Source organism: Chiloscyllium plagiosum, unplaced genomic scaffold, assembly GCF_037043375.1.
Source record: "Chiloscyllium plagiosum isolate Xiang-an unplaced genomic scaffold, Cpla_swu_hap1 HiC_scaffold_32, whole genome shotgun sequence".
Taxonomy (NCBI): Eukaryota; Metazoa; Chordata; class Chondrichthyes; order Orectolobiformes; family Hemiscylliidae; genus Chiloscyllium; species Chiloscyllium plagiosum.
The window spans coordinates 17883770-17905572 of NW_028270170.1; the positions used below are offsets into that span (position 1 = coordinate 17883770).

The 21803-nt window shown below is 41.6% G+C and overlaps 1 protein-coding gene across 2 annotated transcripts in view; it reads left to right on the forward strand.

The window, feature by feature from the left end:
• Positions 1-21803, forward strand: part of wnk4a (WNK lysine deficient protein kinase 4a) — a 75086-nt gene that overhangs the window by 45301 nt on the left and 7982 nt on the right. For both annotated transcript variants that reach the window (XM_043674988.2, XM_043674989.2), the window contains exons 8-16: positions 185-300; positions 2068-2138; positions 3294-3435; positions 5615-5731; positions 6986-7150; positions 7792-7849; positions 8208-8342; positions 13788-14809; positions 18726-18822. In XM_043674988.2, the coding sequence (XP_043530923.2) occupies positions 185-300; positions 2068-2138; positions 3294-3435; positions 5615-5731; positions 6986-7150; positions 7792-7849; positions 8208-8342; positions 13788-14809; positions 18726-18822 (1923 nt within the window). The remainder of the gene's footprint in view (positions 1-184; positions 301-2067; positions 2139-3293; positions 3436-5614; positions 5732-6985; positions 7151-7791; positions 7850-8207; positions 8343-13787; positions 14810-18725; positions 18823-21803) is intronic.

The following is a 21803-nucleotide window of genomic DNA, read 5'->3' on the forward strand; positions in this document are numbered from 1 at the left end:
TTCACTTCCACTGATTTTAATGCTGAATAATATGTTAATAGGTGTACTAGTGAAATTCATTTAGATAATATCAGAATTTTTATTGTACTCTCAGTTTGCAAAGTAATGCAGGAAGAATGAAATAGATTTTGTTAAGGTCACATGAAACCAATTATATCCCTTGTTTTCTCTGCTTCTGATTTAGCTGATTGTGAGACTGATGGTTATCTAAGTTCTTCTGGATTCTTGGACTCGAATGATAATTTGCAAATGGCTGGCCAGTTAACTCCTAAATCTGGAACTGGACTCCAGTTTCCAGCAGTAAGTATAGCCGTAAACTTGTGGATGTTTTGCAGACAGCATCAAATTTTATGAAATTAATACAGTTCTCTGAGCTAATTATGGGACTAGCACTTAAGGACATTCTTGTTGGTGATATCATTTTATCAATTTATGCCATTGTGTTTGGGCAAATTTTGGCAATATGGAGAAGCTTGTTCTCAAGTTGCAGTGTGGTAGGATAGTGTTTATGGGATATTGTAGAGTCACTTCCAAACTAGTTTCTCCAACAAATCCGTCGTTCAGTTTGCACACCATCTCAATTTTGGCTATTGTGTAGATGTATCTATTAATTCTTGTCATTTGATTTTGAACTCATGAAATAAATATTGCAGGATCACATATTGCAAGTTAATAAATTGTTAGATTTACTATTTGGTTTGCATTCATGGGGTAGTGTACTTCAATTTCAAAAGGGATCGCTTTCTTAATTAAATTCACAATGAACAATTACAATGAACAATTTCTTTAAAAACTGAGATGAAGTAAGTAGTGATAAGATCTCACCATGTTTTCAAAGATTTCAGAAGTTCAAATATCATAGAAAGAAGGAAATACTATTGTAGCTATGCAGTTTTATACTTCGTGTCCTCAGGAGCTGGTGGCCTTATGGTATTATTGCTAGACCCAGGTAATGTTCTGGGTTTCAATCCCACCATGGCAGAATTTGAATTCAATAGAAAGTCTACTGATGACTGTGAATTGATTGTTGGAAAAACCCATCTGGTTCACTAATATCCTTTTGGGGATGGAAACTGCTGTCCTTACCTGGCATGACCTACATGTGACTCCACCTACAGCAATGTGGCTGAATCTCAACTACCCTCGGGGCAATAAATACTGGCCTGGCCAGTGACGCCCACGACTTGTGAATGATTTGTTTTTTTAAAAAGGAACACTTTTATAGATCAAGACCATTTGATTGCAAAACATGAGAATGCAGAATAAATGAAAACTATATTTAAAAAGAATAGACTGAAAGTTCTGAGCCCTCAAGCTGTTGATTTGAAGGAAATTTATGAAACCAGGTTTGAGCTGCATGATTAAGGAGGCAATTATATAAAAAAGAAACATGATGGGAAAGAGGACAGAATCAAAAGGAATATTCATTAATGAAACAAAGAGTTGGAAGAAAATGGAAGAGACATACACATGATGTTGGTGGGAGGACATAAGAGGGTAACCTCTTGGAAATGTACAGTGTCAAATCATCAAGAGCTTTGAAAATATTCAAGGCAATAATTTAGATTGTTCAAGGGCAGTTCTCAAGTACATGACGTACATCAATGGTTGAATACCATGCCAAAAATTGTTGCCTAATATTGTTTAGGCTAGAGCTTCTGGATTAATGGAAAATGAAACAGTAAAACATGTTCTATAAATTTGGAAACTTTGATTTAACAGGGTGAATTACGTAGTAACGTAATTCTTAGTTTAATAATTTACAGGATAACTATTACAGGATAAAAATGTTGGAAACAGCCTGGATTGTATTTGGGGTTAATGTTCATCTTTCCCACTGCGGGCAATAAACTGATCGAGACAAGAGAACTGATCTTCTGTAAAATTTATCTGATTTTTAGTTCATTCAAGTGACTGAAACTTTAGCCAGGTGTATAACAGAATTGTGATCCCCTCTCCTCCACCAGATTAATGTTTAGTTCTTTAGTTTCTGATCACTGAAACATCTTTAGTCAGTGTTTATTATGTTGCATAATATTTATTCCATTTTGCATCTTTCAATTGCAGAATATTGCTGTGACTATCCCCTCAAAGCATCATTTGTCACTTCACAGTGGGCTAAATTCACCAGTTGACAGGTAAATCAAAATGACTATGATTAGTTGACAATCCCATTTTTCGTTCAAACCTTTAATCCAATTGTATCTCTGTTTTGAAAGTTTTATGCATTTGAATCATTAACTCAGTTAAAACTATCAATTAGAATTTTTAAAAAGCGTAGGACATTATTATAGAATGTGTTTTGATTTTTTTTTTCCCAAGATGTGTTTATTCTTCCATTGGCATTTAAATTTGCCCATCTTTAGTCCGTGTAACTTTCACTAATTCTTATCTTGACCACAATATGTAATCTTTCAAAGAAGTAGAGACGTCCTTATCAAAAAGAGGAGAATATATGATCAAGTGTTTTTGTTTATGGAGTCACGAGAAAATTCTTGTATGATCATAAAGAATTTATTATCTTACATCGAATACCAACCTGTTCTGCAGTCATTTGTATTTGCAGTGTTTACATTAAAAAATTCTTTGTCAATAAATAACAAAGTGAAAAAGAGACCAATTTTTGGAATGTCTTATGCTCCGTAAAGAATTAAATAACTAGATTGTGAGAAAGAATTAAAGTTCCACAATCGCTTTGAAATGTCACATCGATTGTTCGGATTCAATAACATTTGAACAGTCTCGTGAGTCATTGAAAATCGTACAGATTTTACAATTTGACTGTAAAAATTATTTTATAGCTCCTTTATCTTTTTAGTTGATCATATGATGTATACAGTATTAACCAGCTATCTTACTCTCTTTGTCTGTAGTTGTGGCTCTAGTTTGTTTCATTGCACCTTGCCAGCATTTGAGGAGATATGTTATTTTTGGCAGTTATATTCCAGAAAGAAGCTCTTGAGATGAGAACCTACGTACATAATCATTGTGCTAAACCACCGCCTTTTTAAACAAGAGTCCAGTGATTTGGAATTGCTTTAAAAAATTATAAACTTTGTCTCAGATCAGTAATGCATACAGAAATTAAATGGATCAATACTTCTCTTAAAATGGAACTATTACTTTCTCATAGTGAAAACATTAAACTCTATCATCTGTTTCAGAAACTACACTATGCAACACATTTTTTCTCACTAGTAGATTATAACTGAAAAGTTGATCAAGTTGATGGAAATCCAACAATGCATTTCATAATGTTAGCTCTATTTTCTGTTCTGGTTGGTTTTATGCAGCTATGCTTCAGATGTTGCTTCTGGAATGAGTGATGGATATGAAGGTCTATCTGCAGGAGAAGGATCAACAAAACTGCCAGTGAAGCGCATCTCGAGCAAACTCATTCGTAGGCGCGGTCGATCCAGGCTACGAATTCTTAATGTAAGCATATCTTAATTCAGATCATTGGTTACTGCGCAGTACAAGAAATTGCATCACAGTTGCTAAGTGAAGATCCACTTCTCCAATCTTTATTTTCCTGCACATTCTCACAAAGTTCTTCCCTTCATAATGTGCTACAATGTTTGTTTACTCAAACTGAAAGAAAGAACATTGGCTGTAAGTTCGAATTATATAATCTCTAGACACACTTTCAGGGATGTTACGATGGAACAATACCAACAATAGATTTAGAGGAGATTGTGGATTATTGGTAATATCACTGGACTAATATTCCAGTGATCCTCATTAGTTCTTTGGAGTCATGGATTCAAATCCTACTGCAGTTGCTGGTGGAATTTAAATCCAAGTAGGGACAACAATATTCATTAACATATTTTAGAAGGAAATCAGTTATCCTTATCTGGTCTGGCCTACATGTGACTCTTGTGATTGAGGTGGTTGAGTCTTAATTGTCTCTGAAATGTCTTAACAAGCCACTCAATCCCTGGGTAATTCCAAATGGGCAACAAATTCTGGCCTTGACTTAAAGTCCACCTTCCAGAACGGGCAAAGAAAACAAATATGTAACTGGCCTGGCTGTATCATTACACACAGTGACTGCACTTTGTGGACTTGCTGCATTGTGCTATTGAATGAATGTAATTGATGAATGTTGTAGGAGTAGAAATAGTAGATATTGGAATCATTGCGACGGATTTTCCTCCCCTCGGAGCAGTGGGCTGCCCAGGGCGGTGCAACCAATGCCAGGACTCCACCCACATTATTCAGCTGAAGTCTAAAAAGCAATCCAGCATTGATCTTTGAGCCTGTTGTTTTGGGTACGCACTTGCCTCCGTGATGCTGATCATAGTCTCTAGAAACAGGCCTCCATGTATTTCCAGCCTCGAATAGTCCATACCCCCTGATGTTTGAAATGTGAAAATAGGCCATTGGGTCATTTACTGCCCCTATTGCAGTGGTACTCCAGTCAATGCAGCTTAGTACAAGCCTTTAGATGGGTAGACCAACTTTTGTTGATATGCAAGTTAGGGTCTGAAAAATTACACTGCAGTCTTGACAACAATCTCTAAGTTAAAAGTTAAATATCACACAACACCAGGTTATAGTCCAATGCGTTTATTTGGAAGTACTAGTTTTGGAGTGCTGCTCTTTCATTAAGTAGAGATCTTTAGCTATAAATTCTGTGTCTTATGATCCTGCTCCACAGCTACCTGATGAAGGAGTGGCGCTCTGAAAGCTAGTACTGCCAAAGAAACCTGTTGGACTATAACCTGGTTTTGTATGATTTTTAACTTTGCCCACCCCATTCCGACACCGGCACCTCCACATCTAAGTTAAAAATGCATTGAGTATACACAATGTGCACACCTCCCATTGGTGCTGGTGTTCAGAGGCCAAAGTGTTGCTGACAATACCGTCCCTATTGGGATTGCATCCATCCAGAGCCAGACTGTTGGCAGCATTCATATAGGAACTGGCCAGTATCACAACCTCCCAATCAGAAAGCAAAAGTGGAATACCAACTTGGTTAGTCCATGTTGACAGATCAAAGGAAGTCGGGCCCAAACCTCAAAAGTAATTCAGGCCTCACAGCAGCCACAGTGACTGGTGAAAGGTAGATTCTGCCTTTCAAAATCATGAGTGACCTGGACAGAGCAAATAGGGAAAAAACATTCCTACTTGCAAAAGATTCAAGCATGAGATTGCACAGATTTTAAGTAATTGTAAATGAAATGTGATCGGAGAAGTCTTTTTCACAAAACAAATTTTTTAGGGTCTGGACTGCACTGCCTGAGGCTGGTTCAGTGAAAGCATTAAGAAGAGATTTGAATGATTATTTGAAATGGAATAATGTGCAGAGTTACAGGAAGAATGGCATCTCACTTAAGTAAGAGATGCTTACTCTGAAAGCTGATGCAGAAGTGTCAAATGGCCTCATTCTGTGCTGCAACAGTTCTGTGATTTTATCCTTGTTATTACTGAACTTAAAATACTTCTTGCTTTTAGCTCTAGCTTTTGTTTTGTTTAATATTTAGTTTTTAATAGTGTAGATCACAAGGGGAATGCCTGCAATTTTTACTGATAATGTGGATCATGCTAGCTTTTGCTGTCATAGCTACTACATACAATTGGTTAACAGCTTTCCTTCCTGCTGCAGATATCAGACAAAGGAGATCGGGTTGTAGAGTGCCAACTCCAGACACACAACAACAAAATGGTAACGTTCAAGTTTGATTTGGAAGGAGACTCCCCTGAAGATATTGCTGCAGTTATGGTAAGTAAAACATGAGAGAGATCCTCTTCCTCAGGAAACTTTAGGCATGGAATCTCTTTTTGCAAATGGCAAAAGAGCGACAGTTCCCAAAGTGTGGGCTGAGGCCTGGTCCAAAATGCATGCCATGACATACAACACCATGGCCAAGGCCAAGAGAATAAGCCAGACCCATATACCATCTCACAACCAAACCAGCTCCTGTGTGCAGGGCACAAATTGTCATCAACACAGACGACAATAATATTCCAATAGAAGCACTATTTATGTTACTGTTCATTTAGTTCAATATTCCTCATTTTGGACAGCCTGGGGATTGCCATTGAACAGAAATTGAAATGGACCAGTGATTAACAAACTCAGATGCATGCATCTCTGCAGCGAGTAACTCGTCTTCTGTGTCCCCAGTGCTTGTCCACCATTTACAAAACACAAGTCAGGAGGGTAATGGAATACTCTCCACTTGGGTGGATGGGTGTAGCTCCAACAACATTCAAGAAGATCAACACCATCCAGGTCTAAGCAGTCTGTTCGATTGACACCCTATCCAACGTCTTCAACATTCAGTACCTCCACCGTTGACACAGTGACAGTAGTGTGTACCATCTGTAAGATGCACTGCAGCAACTCACAAAGACTCCTTCAACAGCATCTTCCAAACCCATAACCTCTGCCCCCTAGAAGGGGAAGGGTAGGAGATGCATGGGAACACCATCATTTGCAAGTTCCTATCCATGCCACATGCTATCCTAACTTGGAAATATATCCCCATTCCTTCACTGTTACTGGGTACATATCCTGACCCACTTTCCAACAGCACTTCGGTTGTTCCTGCACTTGAGAACAGCAGATGTTCACCATCTTCTCCAGAGTAATTAGGGATGGACAACAAATGCTGGTCTAGCCAGTAACACCCACATTCTTTTGCATGATTGCATCAGCTTTTGTACAATGAAAATAACATGCCAAACTTTGAATCAATTGTTTGAATTTGATGCAAAATGAGACTCATTCTTTTATGAAGTAAAGAGAAAGCTATATTTCCTGAAACAAATTCTGAGATTACCAAACAAACAAATATGTCTGCTAATCAGATGATCAAAGTGTCCGGTTACACTGGTTAAATAGAATACTTAGCATGTAATAAATCTGAAATTGTAGGGCTCTCCAAAATGTGGTGATACTTCCTTTAACTTTGCTATGAATGATTAATCCACACTGAAGTACTGTGAACTGATTATGCTATGGAATTTCCAGATCAATAGGGAGTTCATTCTACTGTCAGAGCAGGATGGTTTTGTCAGCAAGCTGCAAGAAATCATACACAAAGCAGAAGCTGTGTTAAAGAAGGATATTCAAGGGGATCCTAGCACTGACAAAGTTAGTAAGCAGTCAAATACTCCCAGTTCACATGAGTCTCAGGTAAGAAATGCTGTAAATGTGATATTTTTCTCAAACTAAGAAACTATTGTAATAGCCCACCCTCTTTATCTCTCTACCATTTGAGTGTTATCATACCTTGTAAACAAACTTAGTGGTACATTTACTAACAGATGTAAGAGAGAGTACAGATATAACACTCCACTTTATATCACCAGAAAGGTTTTGTGTTAACTTTCAAATCTTATTTTTTGCTACATATTGTTAGTAATAAAATCATTAGGCTGAAAGTTACTATTGCCAATACTGATGGATCAATGCTTGAAGTATATGTTACCTTAAATAAATATGCATTAAAATAATAGACAGAGGAATGCCATATGAATGCAGTCAGTCCGGTATTACTAGCAAGAGTACTTTATAGCTTAGTATGTTTGATAGTATGGCTGGAAACCTGTGTGTACATGTAATCTGTAAACTGAACAGTAAACACTATAATGCTAATGTGGTTCCAGGCAGTTGAAAAGTAATTATCATATTAAAGTGATGCTGCCTGGGTGCTTTCATTTATCATTTATAATATTAAATTCCATAAGTACTTTCTTTTTGTAACCCAAGTAAGAAAAGAACAATGGCCTGTTTATAAATCTGGTGACATGTGATCATGAGGTTTTTTTCCACAGCGTGAAGAAAGGTTAAACCAGCCACCCCATCCCACATTATTATCTTCAGCAGGAGCAGGTAAATAACACAATTAATGCCTTTTGTTTCTGTATCACGGTATTGACTTTTGCATCAATTAAACCTTTAATAATGGTATTTGTGCTGAATGATGGATAGTTCTGTGTTTGTGGACTTGTATCCAGTAGGAACTAGTTTGAATATTCTGATCTCTGAATCAGTTCTCCTATCCCCAAAAGTGTCTACTGCATTGAACAGCCTACAGATGCAGAGCATAAATGTGACGGTTCTTTGGCAAAACATCAATATCAAATGAAAAGACACAGAGATTATCTGATGACTCTGCCTACCAGTACTCGTTGCTGTTTACATATGTATTGAATTGCAGTTATAACTTGATCTCCTTATTCTGTGTTAGGTGAAGTGAATACCCCTCATGTCATAGAATCTGCAACAAGGAAGTTTCTGGTTAGTCCTGTTCCTGAAAATAAGCTGTTAAGTCCTTTGACAATTAACTCCTCAGCAAAAACTTGTATTGTTACCACATCTACAGGTATGAGTGCCTTCCTAAACAAAATATCAGTAGAATAAGATGAAATGTGTTCCAGTTTTTAATGTTACATCAGTTCAAAATTACATAAAGGATTCTGTATCAATATAGTTGTGCCTTGCTTCGTGAGCAACTACCTTAATATAGTTTTGGTTCTGTATATGCATCATGGCAAGCATGTTTTCAAATGATGATATTGGTTATCATAATTCCACTGGGAATCCAGAGCCCAGGCTGATGATTTGAAGTGATGGGTTTGAATCTCACCTGGGCAGATAGTGAAATTTGAATTCCATTAGGTCTGGAATTAAAAGCTAGTCTGAAGGCAACCTTGTAACTGTTGGAAATATATCATCCTTACCTAGTCTGGTCTGGTCTACATGTGACTCCGAACCCACAGTAATGAGGTTGACTTTTAATGGCCCTGTGAAATGGCTTGGAGAGCCAATCAGTTCAAAGGGAATTAGAGCTGAGCAACAAATTCTAGTCTTGACTGACTCCAGCATCACATACAAGAACAAAAGAAAAATTGGTGACTTACATAGATTCCTATAAATGTTGGACCAATGTGCATCAGAACTGCAAGCATTTAGTTAGGATGAATAAAGACACATGTTTGGAGAGAATTTGTGGGTGCTATAAGGACAAAAACATTTGAAGCTGTATCAATGATTCATTCTGAAACAGACTGCATTATATGGACTTAATTTGGTCATTTTGGGGATGTATCCCTGCTACTCCAACCAGCCTCGATTTGCTATTTAAATTTCATTAAAGGATATTGTACTGAAAGACCCTAAGTTGGGATTCAGTTCCTCATCACATAGTCATGAGTGCAAAAGCAATGACTAATTTTCCATTCCATTTTGGATAGTCAGTGTCAGCATCATTTACACCTAGATATCTTAGATCCAGACGTTCACTCATTATTCCCCAACTCCAAATGCTGAATAAGACCTCTGTTTCTCCAGTTTGACACGTTGATATTTTCTGCACCATCTATCCAGCCATCTCTGAGTGAGATTTAAAATTTAGTGGCAGTTAGTGCGAATTTGGGAACTGAATGCAAGCTGTCCAAAATCATTCGACATTGTAACCTTGCAGCTACATGGAGGTGAAGGGTGGGATATTGTGCCTGTTAAGTTGTGGAGGCCACAGAACTCTGCTTAAGGATCCCATCTCCTGCACTCGAACACCAACAAAAATATCACTCATCATGTTGGTCAGGTCACCATGAGTCTTCTCAGATATCAGTTTAAAACACACCATCAGGCCCCCTTGAAGAAATGCTTAAAAATTGAGTCAAATCAAATTGAATTTACATGCAGCTAAATTGAAAGTCCTTAAAGAACCAAAAAAAGTTTGAGTCCTCCCGAGAGCCATTGGAGCAGACACAACTCGTGTGACTTCTGTCGGCGGCCTGCCATTCATCCTGGTTCCTCCAATGAACTGCCTTAGATTGCATTGAAGAAATCCAGTTAACTGGTTTATTGAAACCAGCCCAAGCATCAAATATTCTGTCCCTGCAGAACCTTTCCCTGCAGTTAATTTGTTTTGGCGGGATAGCAGAAACTGATTTCTGTACCCCAGGTTTGTAGGATTCCGTTCCAGGTCTCTGAGGTGAAAAAACAACAAATAATTGACAAGTAGTGGTTAGTGGTTAAAGCTATTGAATCTGGAAAAGAGATCTTTTACTCAATGGTGTTATGGACTAGGCCAGACCACTCAAAAAAAATTCTTAAGCAGGCAGCCCAGACCATAACTTTGCAATTTGTTTCAGTAAGTGTACAGTGAAAATTACCCAGAATAAGTTAGCTAGGTTGACTACCAGGTTTTAAATCAGAAAAATGTATTCACAAAATTACACAATTGAACAAAAAGAACAGAGCAAAGAACCCCTATAGAACTCAATCTATCCAAACTAGACTTAATTATGCTGTTCCGAATATACACAACAGTCTCAATAAGCAACCCCCCTTTAAAAAAGCAGTAAAAATGGAACAAATGCTTACAGGTTGAAGTTAGAAGGACAGAGAGAGAGAGAGAGAGAGAGAGAGAGAGTTTCGCAGCCTGTTTCTACACAGCTGAACTCCTAACTAGCTCAGGACTGAACTGCCCAGCTAGTGAGCTGACCACTCCCCTTTCATTATACAGATCACTTCTAAAACATGACCACTCTGGCCTGAAGGCTCACCTGTTCACATATAAACAAAAGGCCTCTCAATATCCTTTTAATCTCTGTACCAAACCAATCTAATCAGAACCGGGAGCTGTTTATAACCCCTCTGAAAAAAATCAAGGACACCCTATTCTTGAGAAAAGGAACAGCTTTTATAAAAAAGGACCAGCTTTGTGACACTGGATACACAACATTGCCTTTTAGTCAGAGTTCTGGGCTTTAGCCCCAATCCAGAATTTGAGTGCCAAGGAAGGTGTATTCAGAATGCAGACGAACAGGTTGAGTATTAGCCTGGAACTCCTTTCAACTCACACCCCAATGGCAGGAGGGAATCATTAAGAGGGATAACAACAGGAGAGTTTCCGAGCCCAGTGATAGAAAGAAAGCCATGACCATCATAACTTGGAGCTCCTGACTACAAAATGCAAGTAAAATGCATATTGCCTGATCAATCCTGTCTCCTTTTTGTTAAAAATTCACTCAAGGGAACGTGGGCATCACTGGTTAGAGGCATTTATTGCCCAACCTCAGTTGTCCTGAGGAGAAGGGTGGTGAGCTTCCTTCTTGAATTACTACAGTCCTTTTGCTGTAGGAACATTCACAGTGCTGTCCAGAAGAGAGTTCCAGGATTTTGACCCAATAACAACAAAGGAATGATGATTATAGTTCCAAATCAAGATGGTGTGTGACTTGAAGGAGAACATACAGGTGGTGATAATCACCTGCATCTGCTGTCCTCCTTCTAGTTAGTAGTTTTCATGGGTTTGGAAGGTGCTGTTGGAGGAGCCAGGGTGAGTTGTTGCAGTTGAGCTTGTAGATGGTACGCACTGCTGCCACTGTGTATCTGTGGTGAAGGGAGTGATTGTTCAATATGGGCTGCAAATCAAGGAAGCTGCTTTGTCTAAGATGGTGTCTAACTTCTTAAATATTGTGGGTGCTGCACCCGTCAGGGCAATTAGAAAGTATTACATTTCACGATGGCACAGTCGTTAGCACTGCAGCATCACAGCGCCAGGGACCTGGGATCGATTCCACCCTCGGGCGACTGTCTGTGTGGGGTTTGCACGTTCTCCCCATGTCTGCATGGGTTTCATCTGGGTGCCCCGGTTTCCTCGCACAGTCCAAAGATGTGTAGGTTAGGTGAATTGGCCATGCTAAATTGCCCATGGTGTCCTGGGATGTGTAGGTTAGGGTATTAGGGTAGGGTAGGGGAATTAGTCTGGGTGGGATACTCTTTGGAGGGTCAGTGTGGACTTGTTGAGCCAAATGGCCTGTTTCTACGCTGTAGGGATTCTATTATCATTTATTTTTACAGTCCTGATGGCTCCCCTGTAGATGATGAGGATACAAGAGGTGTGTTATATGCTACAGAATTTGTAGCCTCTGCTCTGCTCTTGTTGCCACAGCAGGGACATGCTGGTCCATTTCAGTTTCTGGTTAATGGTGACACTTATTCTAGAGCTCCCTGATGCCATTCTCTTCAAATGGCAAAAGTAGTTGCTCTCACCTCACTTCTAGAATTCAGATCTTTTCTCCATGTTTGAACCAAGACTGAAAAGAGGTCAGGACATGAATGGCCCTGGCAGAACCCAAACTGAGCAGCTTAAGACATAGGAGTGGAAATAAGGCCATTCGGCCCATCCAGTCCACTCGCCATTTAATTATGGCTGATGGGCATTTCAAAGCCACTTACCCGCACTCTCCCCATATCCCTTAATTCCTTGCGAGATTAAGAATTTATCAATCTCTGACTTGAAGACATTCAACATCCCGGCCTTCACTGCGCTCAGTGGCAATGAATTCCACAGGCCCATCACCTGGCTGAAGAAATGTCTCCTCATTTCCATTTTAAATTGACCCCCTCTAATTCTAAGGCTGTGTCCATGGGTCCGAGTATCCCCATCTGATTCCCAGCGCCACCCTTTCTAAGCCATGCGTTATCTTGTAATTACTCCTTTGCAACATGACACTTGATAGCACTGTCAATGACCCCTTTCATTACATTGCTGTTCAGCTTTTTGTGTACAGGATATACCTAGTCAACATTCCATGTTGCTTGATAGATGCACAGCTCGACTAGAGGTGTGGCAACTCTGCAACACCAGTCTGCAGCACTGTTGCTGGAACATTGTCAGGCCTCATAACGTTTGCAGTATCCAGTCCCTTTAGCTGCTACTTGATATCATATGAAATAAATCAAATTGGTTGAAGACAAACATTTGTCATACTGGTATCCTCCAGAAAAGACCAAGGTAGATCATCCACTTGGCACTTCAGTCTGGAGATGGATGTACATTTACCAGCCTTGTCTTTTACACTTGTATATGGGGCTCCCCCATTACTGAGATTGGGGATACTTGTGGAGACCCCATCTCCTGTTAGTTTTTTAACTGTAACCACTACCACTGTGCAAACTGAAACCAAAGTATAAAATGCCAGAGTCACTGGAATGAATTTTAGTATTAGGGATCCAATCCAACTTCAGCAGAATTCCAAGTCAGGAAGCCTGGAGGACATTCTTGAGGAGGTGGCCAATTCCAATGCTGTCTCTGGGAAGATTGCAATCCAGTTGAAGAACTGGAGGGTTCCAGAACCATGAGACTTACTGGCTGTGTCTATTGCTCTGGGTGGTAGAGCCACAACAGATGAAATGGCTGCAGCTATAGTAGATAGAGAAGTGCGAGGAGATCAAGGCACTTTGAAGACTTGCCTATTGTATAATTTCCACTAGGCTACAGCTGCCATACCATCATAATTCCACCTCCACATTGTGGAGGGACATTATAATTTAATTCAATTAACATTCTAATTGGCTTAGTTGCCATTGGCAAGCATGTTCCCTCAAACTGCTGGTCTTGAAAATGGCCCAGAGGTGACAAAGAATTGGCATGCCAGCAGGTAGAGACACATTTCCAGCGCACACTTAGGTCCAAATCACCCTTCACTTTGGATAAAAGTCCTACCCATTCAGTCAGCATCTGTAGAGAGAACAGGTGTTAATATTTCCAGTTTGGGCCCTTTCTAATCTGGTCCCAAAATGACATTTTCTGTCTTGGTTACATATTGTCAAATTGCCTTTATCAGAATCACTTAATAGCATCCCTAATGTAATAACTGTGATTAAAATGTTTATTTTCCTGATGGTACACCTGAATGAGAACAACTCTTAACTTTTTTTGCTGGCAATAATACTAAAGCTTGAATGTTTGAATGAGTTTCGCTAAGACTTTGTGAACTGATTGAACCATTATTGCTTTGTTTTCCTACAGCTTCGGCAAATGTGTTCTACCAGCCAAGGGCACCATTGCTATCAACTTCCATAGACCATACATCAGTAGAAACATTTAGTAATGTGCCATTTAACAATCTTGACCCAATTCAAGCTTCTACCAGTGTCCACCATGGAAATAATCCGTCTATATCTACACCATCGCAGAATTTTAAGCCAGTGCTGACGTCTCTGCCTAATACTGTGTGCGAATCAAACAGTCCTGTAAATGTAGCACTGAATCAGCACAGGAGGCCACAGCATGGTACCCAACAAGAATTTTCAACACAGGAAGTAGAGAATGTTGGCAAAGATGCGCCACAGCTTATACAGCCACAGAATAATAACTGGCCTCCAAGCACACAGCCTCTGTTTCTCCTGGCTGATATGTTATCATTGATGTGCATGAGTCAATTGGCCCATACAATGCTACCAAACAGTTCTTTACCGTCGCCACTGATGTCCCCCTGTAGTGACATTACTTCTCCAGTCACTTCTCCATTCAACATTCCCAGGCAGCTTCATCTTTCATCTCCAGAAGGAAATATTGGACAACAACTACATAATGTCGAGAATGGTGGCGTGAATGGTCTAGAAGGACAACTTGAATCAATTTTTAATGAATGCAACAGATCTCATGAGCTGCTGCAAAACGTCAGTCCAGGAACACCATGTTCTGAACTTGGTCTAACCACATTATCAAGTCAAGAAACTGACTTCACCCCTGTATCTTTACATCTCCAAGGTAACCCATATGAGGATGTAACATCTCCCATAAAACCTTTCTTACCGATGTCCACAGTAATAGCTGCCACAAACATGAGCAGTCTATCAACAACAAACACTCCGTTTTATTCACATCCCAGTCCAATATTAAATCTTGCCAGTTCCGTTCGACCATATCAGAATATTAATCCAGGAAACTCCGTACACTCTGGTATCTGTGACATTACATCACTTCCAACTTCCACACCTCAAGTTGCTGTTTCGGATCTTATAAGCACCTCCACTAAAGAGGTCTCGGTAAGTAAAATTTCTGGGAAGTACAATCGATTTAGAATTCTGTAAATTAATTGCTGTTATTTCTGAAATGTGTAATTAAAATATCATAACTCTCCATAGTGATTTAAAACTGATGGGAAGGGTAGCATAGTGGTACTGTTACTGAACCAGTAATCCAATGATCCAGAGAATAATGATCCAGAGTTCAAAATCCACCAAAGCAACAGGAGAAGCTGGAATTAGGAAGCTGGCTTCACTTATGGTAATTAATTATCAGATTTTTTGTTAAATTCCATTAAGCTCATCAATGATAGTGCAGCAGTGTGGACTGGAGCTTAGCATGAGATCAGGCAGAAGTCCTAACACCACTGACTCCATGAACTGCCCAGCAAGTTCTAGGCAATTAATTGGCACGTGGAACTATCCAAAATGTCCACAATTCTGAGTTTACAGGCAGAGACATTGGAGGTTCAGGCTATTTCAAGCTTAATGCTTAACTGGAAAGAGTTCAGAGAATTAAAGCCTCTCTTGATTCTGGGTAACCATTAAACTGATTTTGCGCCATCCCCGTCTAGGTACCCCACCCGAATACCCATCCCCTTATGTGTTGTGATCCTAAACTCATCCCCAAACAGACCTGATCTGACCTGACGGCCCCGCACCTAGACTGGACCTACCTCAATAGCCTTCAATGACTGTACCGCTCGACCAACCCTAAGCACATTGCTCTTACCTGGCATCTGACCTCCTTATCCATATCCTACCCTACCCCCTTACGCACCTGTCCCTTATCACCGACACTTGCATTCTCTCAGTTGCTGTCAAAATGGTTACAAGACCTTTAAATCCTAGAATATGGCACTTACTACTTGAAGAGAGGATATGGTTTCCACATTGATCCTCTCTGATATTGTCCTCACTGATTCCTGGACTCATTTACATTACTTCAGCTGAGATGGGTCATGGCCCAAATGTTACAGGGGAACACCAGGAACAGGCCATTGGTTCGGATGATCAGCCATGACCATAATGAATGTTGGAGGCGGTTTGAAGGGCAAAATGGCCTACTCCTCCTTTGTTTCTATATGTCACCCAAAAATGGGCAAAAACGGTAGGTTGGATCAGAAATCGGAATTCTGATCCACATCAGAAGATCCCAGTCATTGTCATTAGGGAAAGCTATCTGCTGTCCTTAACTGGTTTGGCCTAAATGTGACTCCAGATCCACAACTGATCTCTGAAATTAGGGTTGAGAGTGTGGTGCTGGAAAAGCACAACAGGTCAGGCAGCATCAGAGGAGCAGGAGAATCAATGTTTCAGGCATAACCCCTTCAATCAGGAATGAGGCTTGGGGTCAGGGAGCTGAAAGATAAATGGGAGGGGGCTAGGGTTGAGGGGAAGGTAGCGGAGAATGCAAGATGTAGATGAAAGTGGGGCCAAAGATGATAGGTCGGAGAGGAGGGTGGAGCGGATAGATGGGAAAGGTGATGGACAGGTCAAGAGGGTGGTGCCGAGTTGGAGGCTTGGCACTGGAATAACGTGGGAGGAGTGGAAAGGTGGAAACTGGTGAAATCTACATTTATCCCGTGTGGTTGCAGGGTCCCAAGGCGGAATATGAGGCATTCTTCCTCCAGGCATCGGGTGGTAAGGGTTTGGCGATGGAGAAGATCCAGGACCTGCATGTCCTTGGTGGAGTGGGAGGAGGAGTTGAAGTGTTCAGCCACAGGGCAGTGGGATTGGTTGGTGTGGGTGTCCCAGAGATGTTCTCTGAAATGATCCACAAGTTGGTGTCCTGTCTCCCCGATGTAGAGGAGACCACATCAGGTGCAACGGATACAGTAGATTAGTGGAGGGACAGGTATATTTCTGTCAGATGCAGAAGGATCCTTTGGGGCCTTGAGCGGAGGTGAAGGGGGAAATGTGGGCACAGGTTTTGCACTTCCTGCAGTGGCAGGGGAATGTTCTGGGAGTGGGGAAGGTGTTGGGAGTGGGGTGATCTGACGAGGGAGTCGCAGAGGGAATGATCTGTCTGGAACGCTGATAGGGGTGGGGCAGGAAATATATCTCTGGTGGTGGGTCCATTTGTAGGTGGCGGAAGTGGTGAAGGATGCTGCAATGTATGTGGAGGTTGGTGGGATGGAAGGTGAGGTCCGGACTGGGGGGGCGGGGGAGAGGAGGGGGGGGAGAGGGAGGAGAGTGGTTCTAACCTTGTTATGTTGGGAGGGGTGGGTTCAAGGGCAGAGGTTCAGTAAGTGGAGGAGATGCACTGGAGGGCATCGTCAACCATCGTGGGAAGGGAAATTGCGATCTTGGAAGAAGGAGGCCATCTAGGATTTTCTAAGGTGAAATTGGTCATTCTGGGAATAGATGCAGAGGGGGGTAGAAGAATTGGGAATAAGGAATGGCATTTTTACAGGAGGTAGGGTGGGAGCAGGTGTAGTCAAGGTAACTGTGGGAGTTGGTGAGCTTGTAGTAGATGTCCATGGTTAGTCGGTCGCCGGAGATGGAGATGGAGAGATCCAGGATGGGGAGGGGAGACCAAGATGGTCTAGGTAAATTTGAGGTTGGGGTGAAAGGTGTTAATGAAGTTGATGAACTGTTCAACCTCCTTGTGGGAACACAAGGTGGCTCCGATGCAGTCAGCGATATAGAGGAGTAACAGGTGGGGTGTGGCGCTGGTGTAGCTGCGGAAGGCATAGCTGGGTCCCATCTGGGTGCCCATGGCTATCCTTTTGGTTTGGAGGAAGTGGGAGAATTGGAAGGAGAAGTTGTTAAGGGCAAGGACCAGTTCAGCCAGGCAGATGAGGGTGTCGGTGGAAAGGTACTGGTTGGGACAGCATGGGAGGAAAAAACGGAGGACTTGGAGGCCTTTGACGTGGCGGATCGATGTGTACAGGGACTAGATGTCCATGATGAAGGTGAGATGTTGGGGGCCAGGGAAATTAAAGTCATGGAGGAGGTGAAGAGCATGGGTGGTGTCCTGAACATAGGTGGGGAGTTCCTGGACGAAGAGGGAGCAGGACGGTGTCAAGGTATACAGAGGTGAGTTCAGTGGACAGGAGTAGGCTGAGACAATGGGGTCGATCAGGTTTGTGAATCTTCGATAGTAGGTAGAATTGGGCTGTGGATGGGAGATCCCCAGAGGTGATGAGATTGTGAATGGTCTGGGGGATGATGGGAGGTGAGGTCATAGTCGAGGGGGCAGTAGGGGTCTGCTTCAGTGATGTAGAGGTCAGTGCGCCAAACTAACACCATTCTACCCTCCCCACCCACCCTCGCCCCGTCTGCGGGTTTGATGGTGAGGTTGGGGTTGGAGCAGTGGGAGTGGAGAGCTGTGCATTGCGAAGGCAGGAGGTCGAAGTGGGTGAGGGGTGGACAAGTTGAGTCGGTCTATGTCACAGCAACAGTCAGAAACAGTCCAAAGGCGGATGAAGACCAGTATGGGGTGTCCAGGTGGATGGGCTGTGTTGAAGGTGAGAGAAGGGGTCTTCGGTGGGTGGACAGGAGTCTTGATTGAAAAGATGTGCCTGGAGGCAGAGGTGGTGGAAGAAATGTTCAAGGTCATGACACATGTCGAATTCATTAATCCAGGAGCGTAGAGGGATGAAGGTGAGGCCTTTGCTGAGGACTAAGCGTTCATCCTCAGTGAGGGGGAGGTCTGGGGAACAGTAAATACACGGCAGGCCTGGAGCTTTCTCCTGATCTCTGAAATTGCCTAATAAGTCACTACGTTAAGGACAATTACAGACAGATGCTAAAGCAACACCTACATGCCATGAATGTTTTTTTAATAAAAATTATGGTTATTGAGATTACAACAATGCAACTTTTCAACATTCTATCTGGTCCCACTATTGATTTGTATATTGCAATGGAAAAATGAGAAAGGTCCTGTTGCACAATTTTGATTTTCATTTATGTAAACCTCTTTTAACAGTTGCTGGATATTAGTAAGAACAGTATACCATCATTGATTATTACTGAAGCACTAACATCACAATCAGGAAAATTGCCATTGCCACCTATTAATGAGGGTAAGTAACTATTACATCTGCAATATGTTTTGGCAAGTTGTTTTGCTTTGTATTTTTATAAATTAGTTACTTAGCATTCCTATCAGCTGTTCCTATAATTTCATTCTTTCTCTCATTCACAATTGCTCGGATGTGCAACTTGTGATAATTTATAAAGTTACAGAATTGCAGCAATGATTGGTTAGTTAATTGTATTTTCATATTTAGAAACAATGTGGTGCATTTTATTAGCAATGTTTTTGAGTAAAACAATATAATTCCCAATAATATTTACATAAGCACAGCACATGTATAAGACTAATTTTTCAAAAGTATTTCTTTATATACTTCATTAAGGAGGGGCCAACTTAAGTTAGTTATTTTAGATTTTGAGGGTTTTTTTTCATCTTGAATTTTTCAATGCACCATATTTATCTGACAGGTGAAGTTAGAGTCTGCAAATCTTTGCGTGTAATATATTTAAAATATGGTGGAATTTCTGATCAGATTTTTAGGTTTACGATCTTTTTCCCACACAGCCATTGTTCTTGACATGTATATTGTTCAGTAGCAGTTACAAATTTAATGATTAATACAAGCATTCTTGCAAACAGAAAATCAGTGACATCAGTGTATCAGTATCTGTTGTTTGTTATTATATCCAACCTGTAATGTATTTCTGCTTATCTTAGCAATATTAACCTGTTAAAATAAATAGTTGTGGAACCACAAAGTTAATTTCAGCTTCCACGGCTTTGTGCACGGGAAATCATGTCTCACAAACTTGATTGAGTTTTTTTTTGAAGGAGTAACAAAGATGAGGGCAGAGCGGTAGGTGTGATCTATATGGACTTCAGTAAGACATTCCACAAGGTTCCCCATGGGAGACTGATTAGCAAGGTTAGATCTCATGGAATACAGGGAGAACTAGCCATTTGGATACAGAACTGGCTCAAAGGTAGAAGACAGAGGGTGGTGGTGGAGGGTTGTTTTTCAGACTGGAGGCCTGTGACCAGTGGAGTGCCACAAGGATCAGTGCTGGATCCACTAGTTTTCATCATATATATGAATGATTTGGATGTGAGCATAAGAGGTATAGTTAGTAAGTTGACAGATGACACCAAAATTGGAGGTGTAGTGGACAACGAAGAAGGTTACCTCCAGATTACAACGGGATCTTCATCAGATGGGCCAGTGGGCTGAGAAGTGGCAGATGGAGATTAATTTAGATAAATGCGAGGTGCTGCATTTTTGGGAAAGCAAATCTTAGCAGGACTTATACACTTAATGGTAAGATCCTAGGGAGTGTTGCTGCATAAAGAGACCTTGGCATGCAGGTTCATAGCTCCTTGAAAGTGGAGTCACAGGTAGATAGGATAGTGAAGAGGGTGTTTGGTATGCTTTCGTTTATTGGTCAGAGTATTGAGTACAGGATTTGGGAGGTCATGTTGCGGCTGTACAGGACATTGGTTAGGCCACAGTTGGAATATTGTGTGCAATTCTGGTCTCCTTCCTATTGGAAAGATGTTGTGAAACTTGAAAGGGTTCAGAAAAGATTTACAAGGATGTTGCCAGAGTTGGAGGATTTGAGCTATAGGGAGGGGTTGAGTAGGCTAGGGCTGTTTTCGGAGTGTCGGAGGTTGTAGGGTGATCTTATAGGGGTTTATAAAATCATGAGTGTACGGATAGGATAAATAGACAAGGTCTTTTCCCTGGAATGGGGGAGTCTAGAACTAGAGGGCATAGGTTTAGGGTGAGAGGGGAATGATATAAAAGAGACCTAAGGGACAACTTTTTCACGCAGAGGGTGGTACCAGAGGAAGTGGTGGAGGATGGTACAATTGCAACATCGAAAAGGCACCTGGATGGATATATGAATAGGAAGGATTTGGAGGGATATAGGCTGGATGCTGGCAGGTGGGACGAGATTGGGTTGGGATATCTGGTCGGCATGGACAAGTTGGAACGAAGGGTCTGTTTCCATACTGTACATCTCTATGACTCTATAAGATAAGGTGAAAGTGAAAATAGTAACTACAGTCCTGGTTGCTGCTTTTATCTGGAGGTGCAGGTGAATTTGTGATCTGCACCCCCACACACATCATTTACTGTATCCGCTGCACCCGATGTGGCCTCCTCTACATTAGGGAGACAGGGCGCCTACTTGCGAAACGTTTCAGAGAACACCTCTGGGACACCCGCACCAACCAACCCAACCACCCCGTGGCTGAACACTTTAACTCCCCCTCCCACTCCGACAAGGACATGCAGGTCCTTGGCCTCCTCCATCGCCAGACCATGGCAACATGACACCTTGAGGAAGAGCGTCTCATCTTCCGTCTAGGAACCCTCCAACCATAAGGGATGAATGCAGATTTCTCCAGCTTCCTCATTTCCCGTCCCCCCACCTTATCTCAGTCCCAACCCTCGGACTGAGCACTACCTTCTTGACCTGCAATCTTCTTCCTGACCTCTCCGCCCCCCACCCCCTCTCTGGCTTATTGCCCTCACTTTAACCTCCTTCCACTTATCGCATTCCCAACGCCCCCCAAGTCCCTCCTCCCTACCTTTTATCTTAGCCTGCTTGGCACACCTTCCTCATTCCTGAAGAAGGGCTTATGCCCGAAATGTCGATTCTCCTGCTCCTTGGATGCTGCCTGACCTCCTGCGCTTTTCCAGCAACACATTTTTCAGCTCTGATCTCCAGCATCTGCAGTCCTCACTTTCTCCTGCTTCTTTTATCATGTCTGTTCTGAAAAGGAAGGGTTATTGTCCATCATGCTGTGAAACAAATTTGTGGAGTAGGGCTCAATTTTCAAATGCAACATGCAGTAGAGCAATGCAGTGAGGTTTTTATAATCTTTTGTAACCAGTTGACCTTTTGTATTCTTTAAGCATAAGAGCCACTACCTTCTGTCTGCTACCTCTCATTCACAAAGCCACCACCACTCACTCTAACTCAACTCACCAAGAGAAATGGGCACTTTGCCTTATGGCATGAA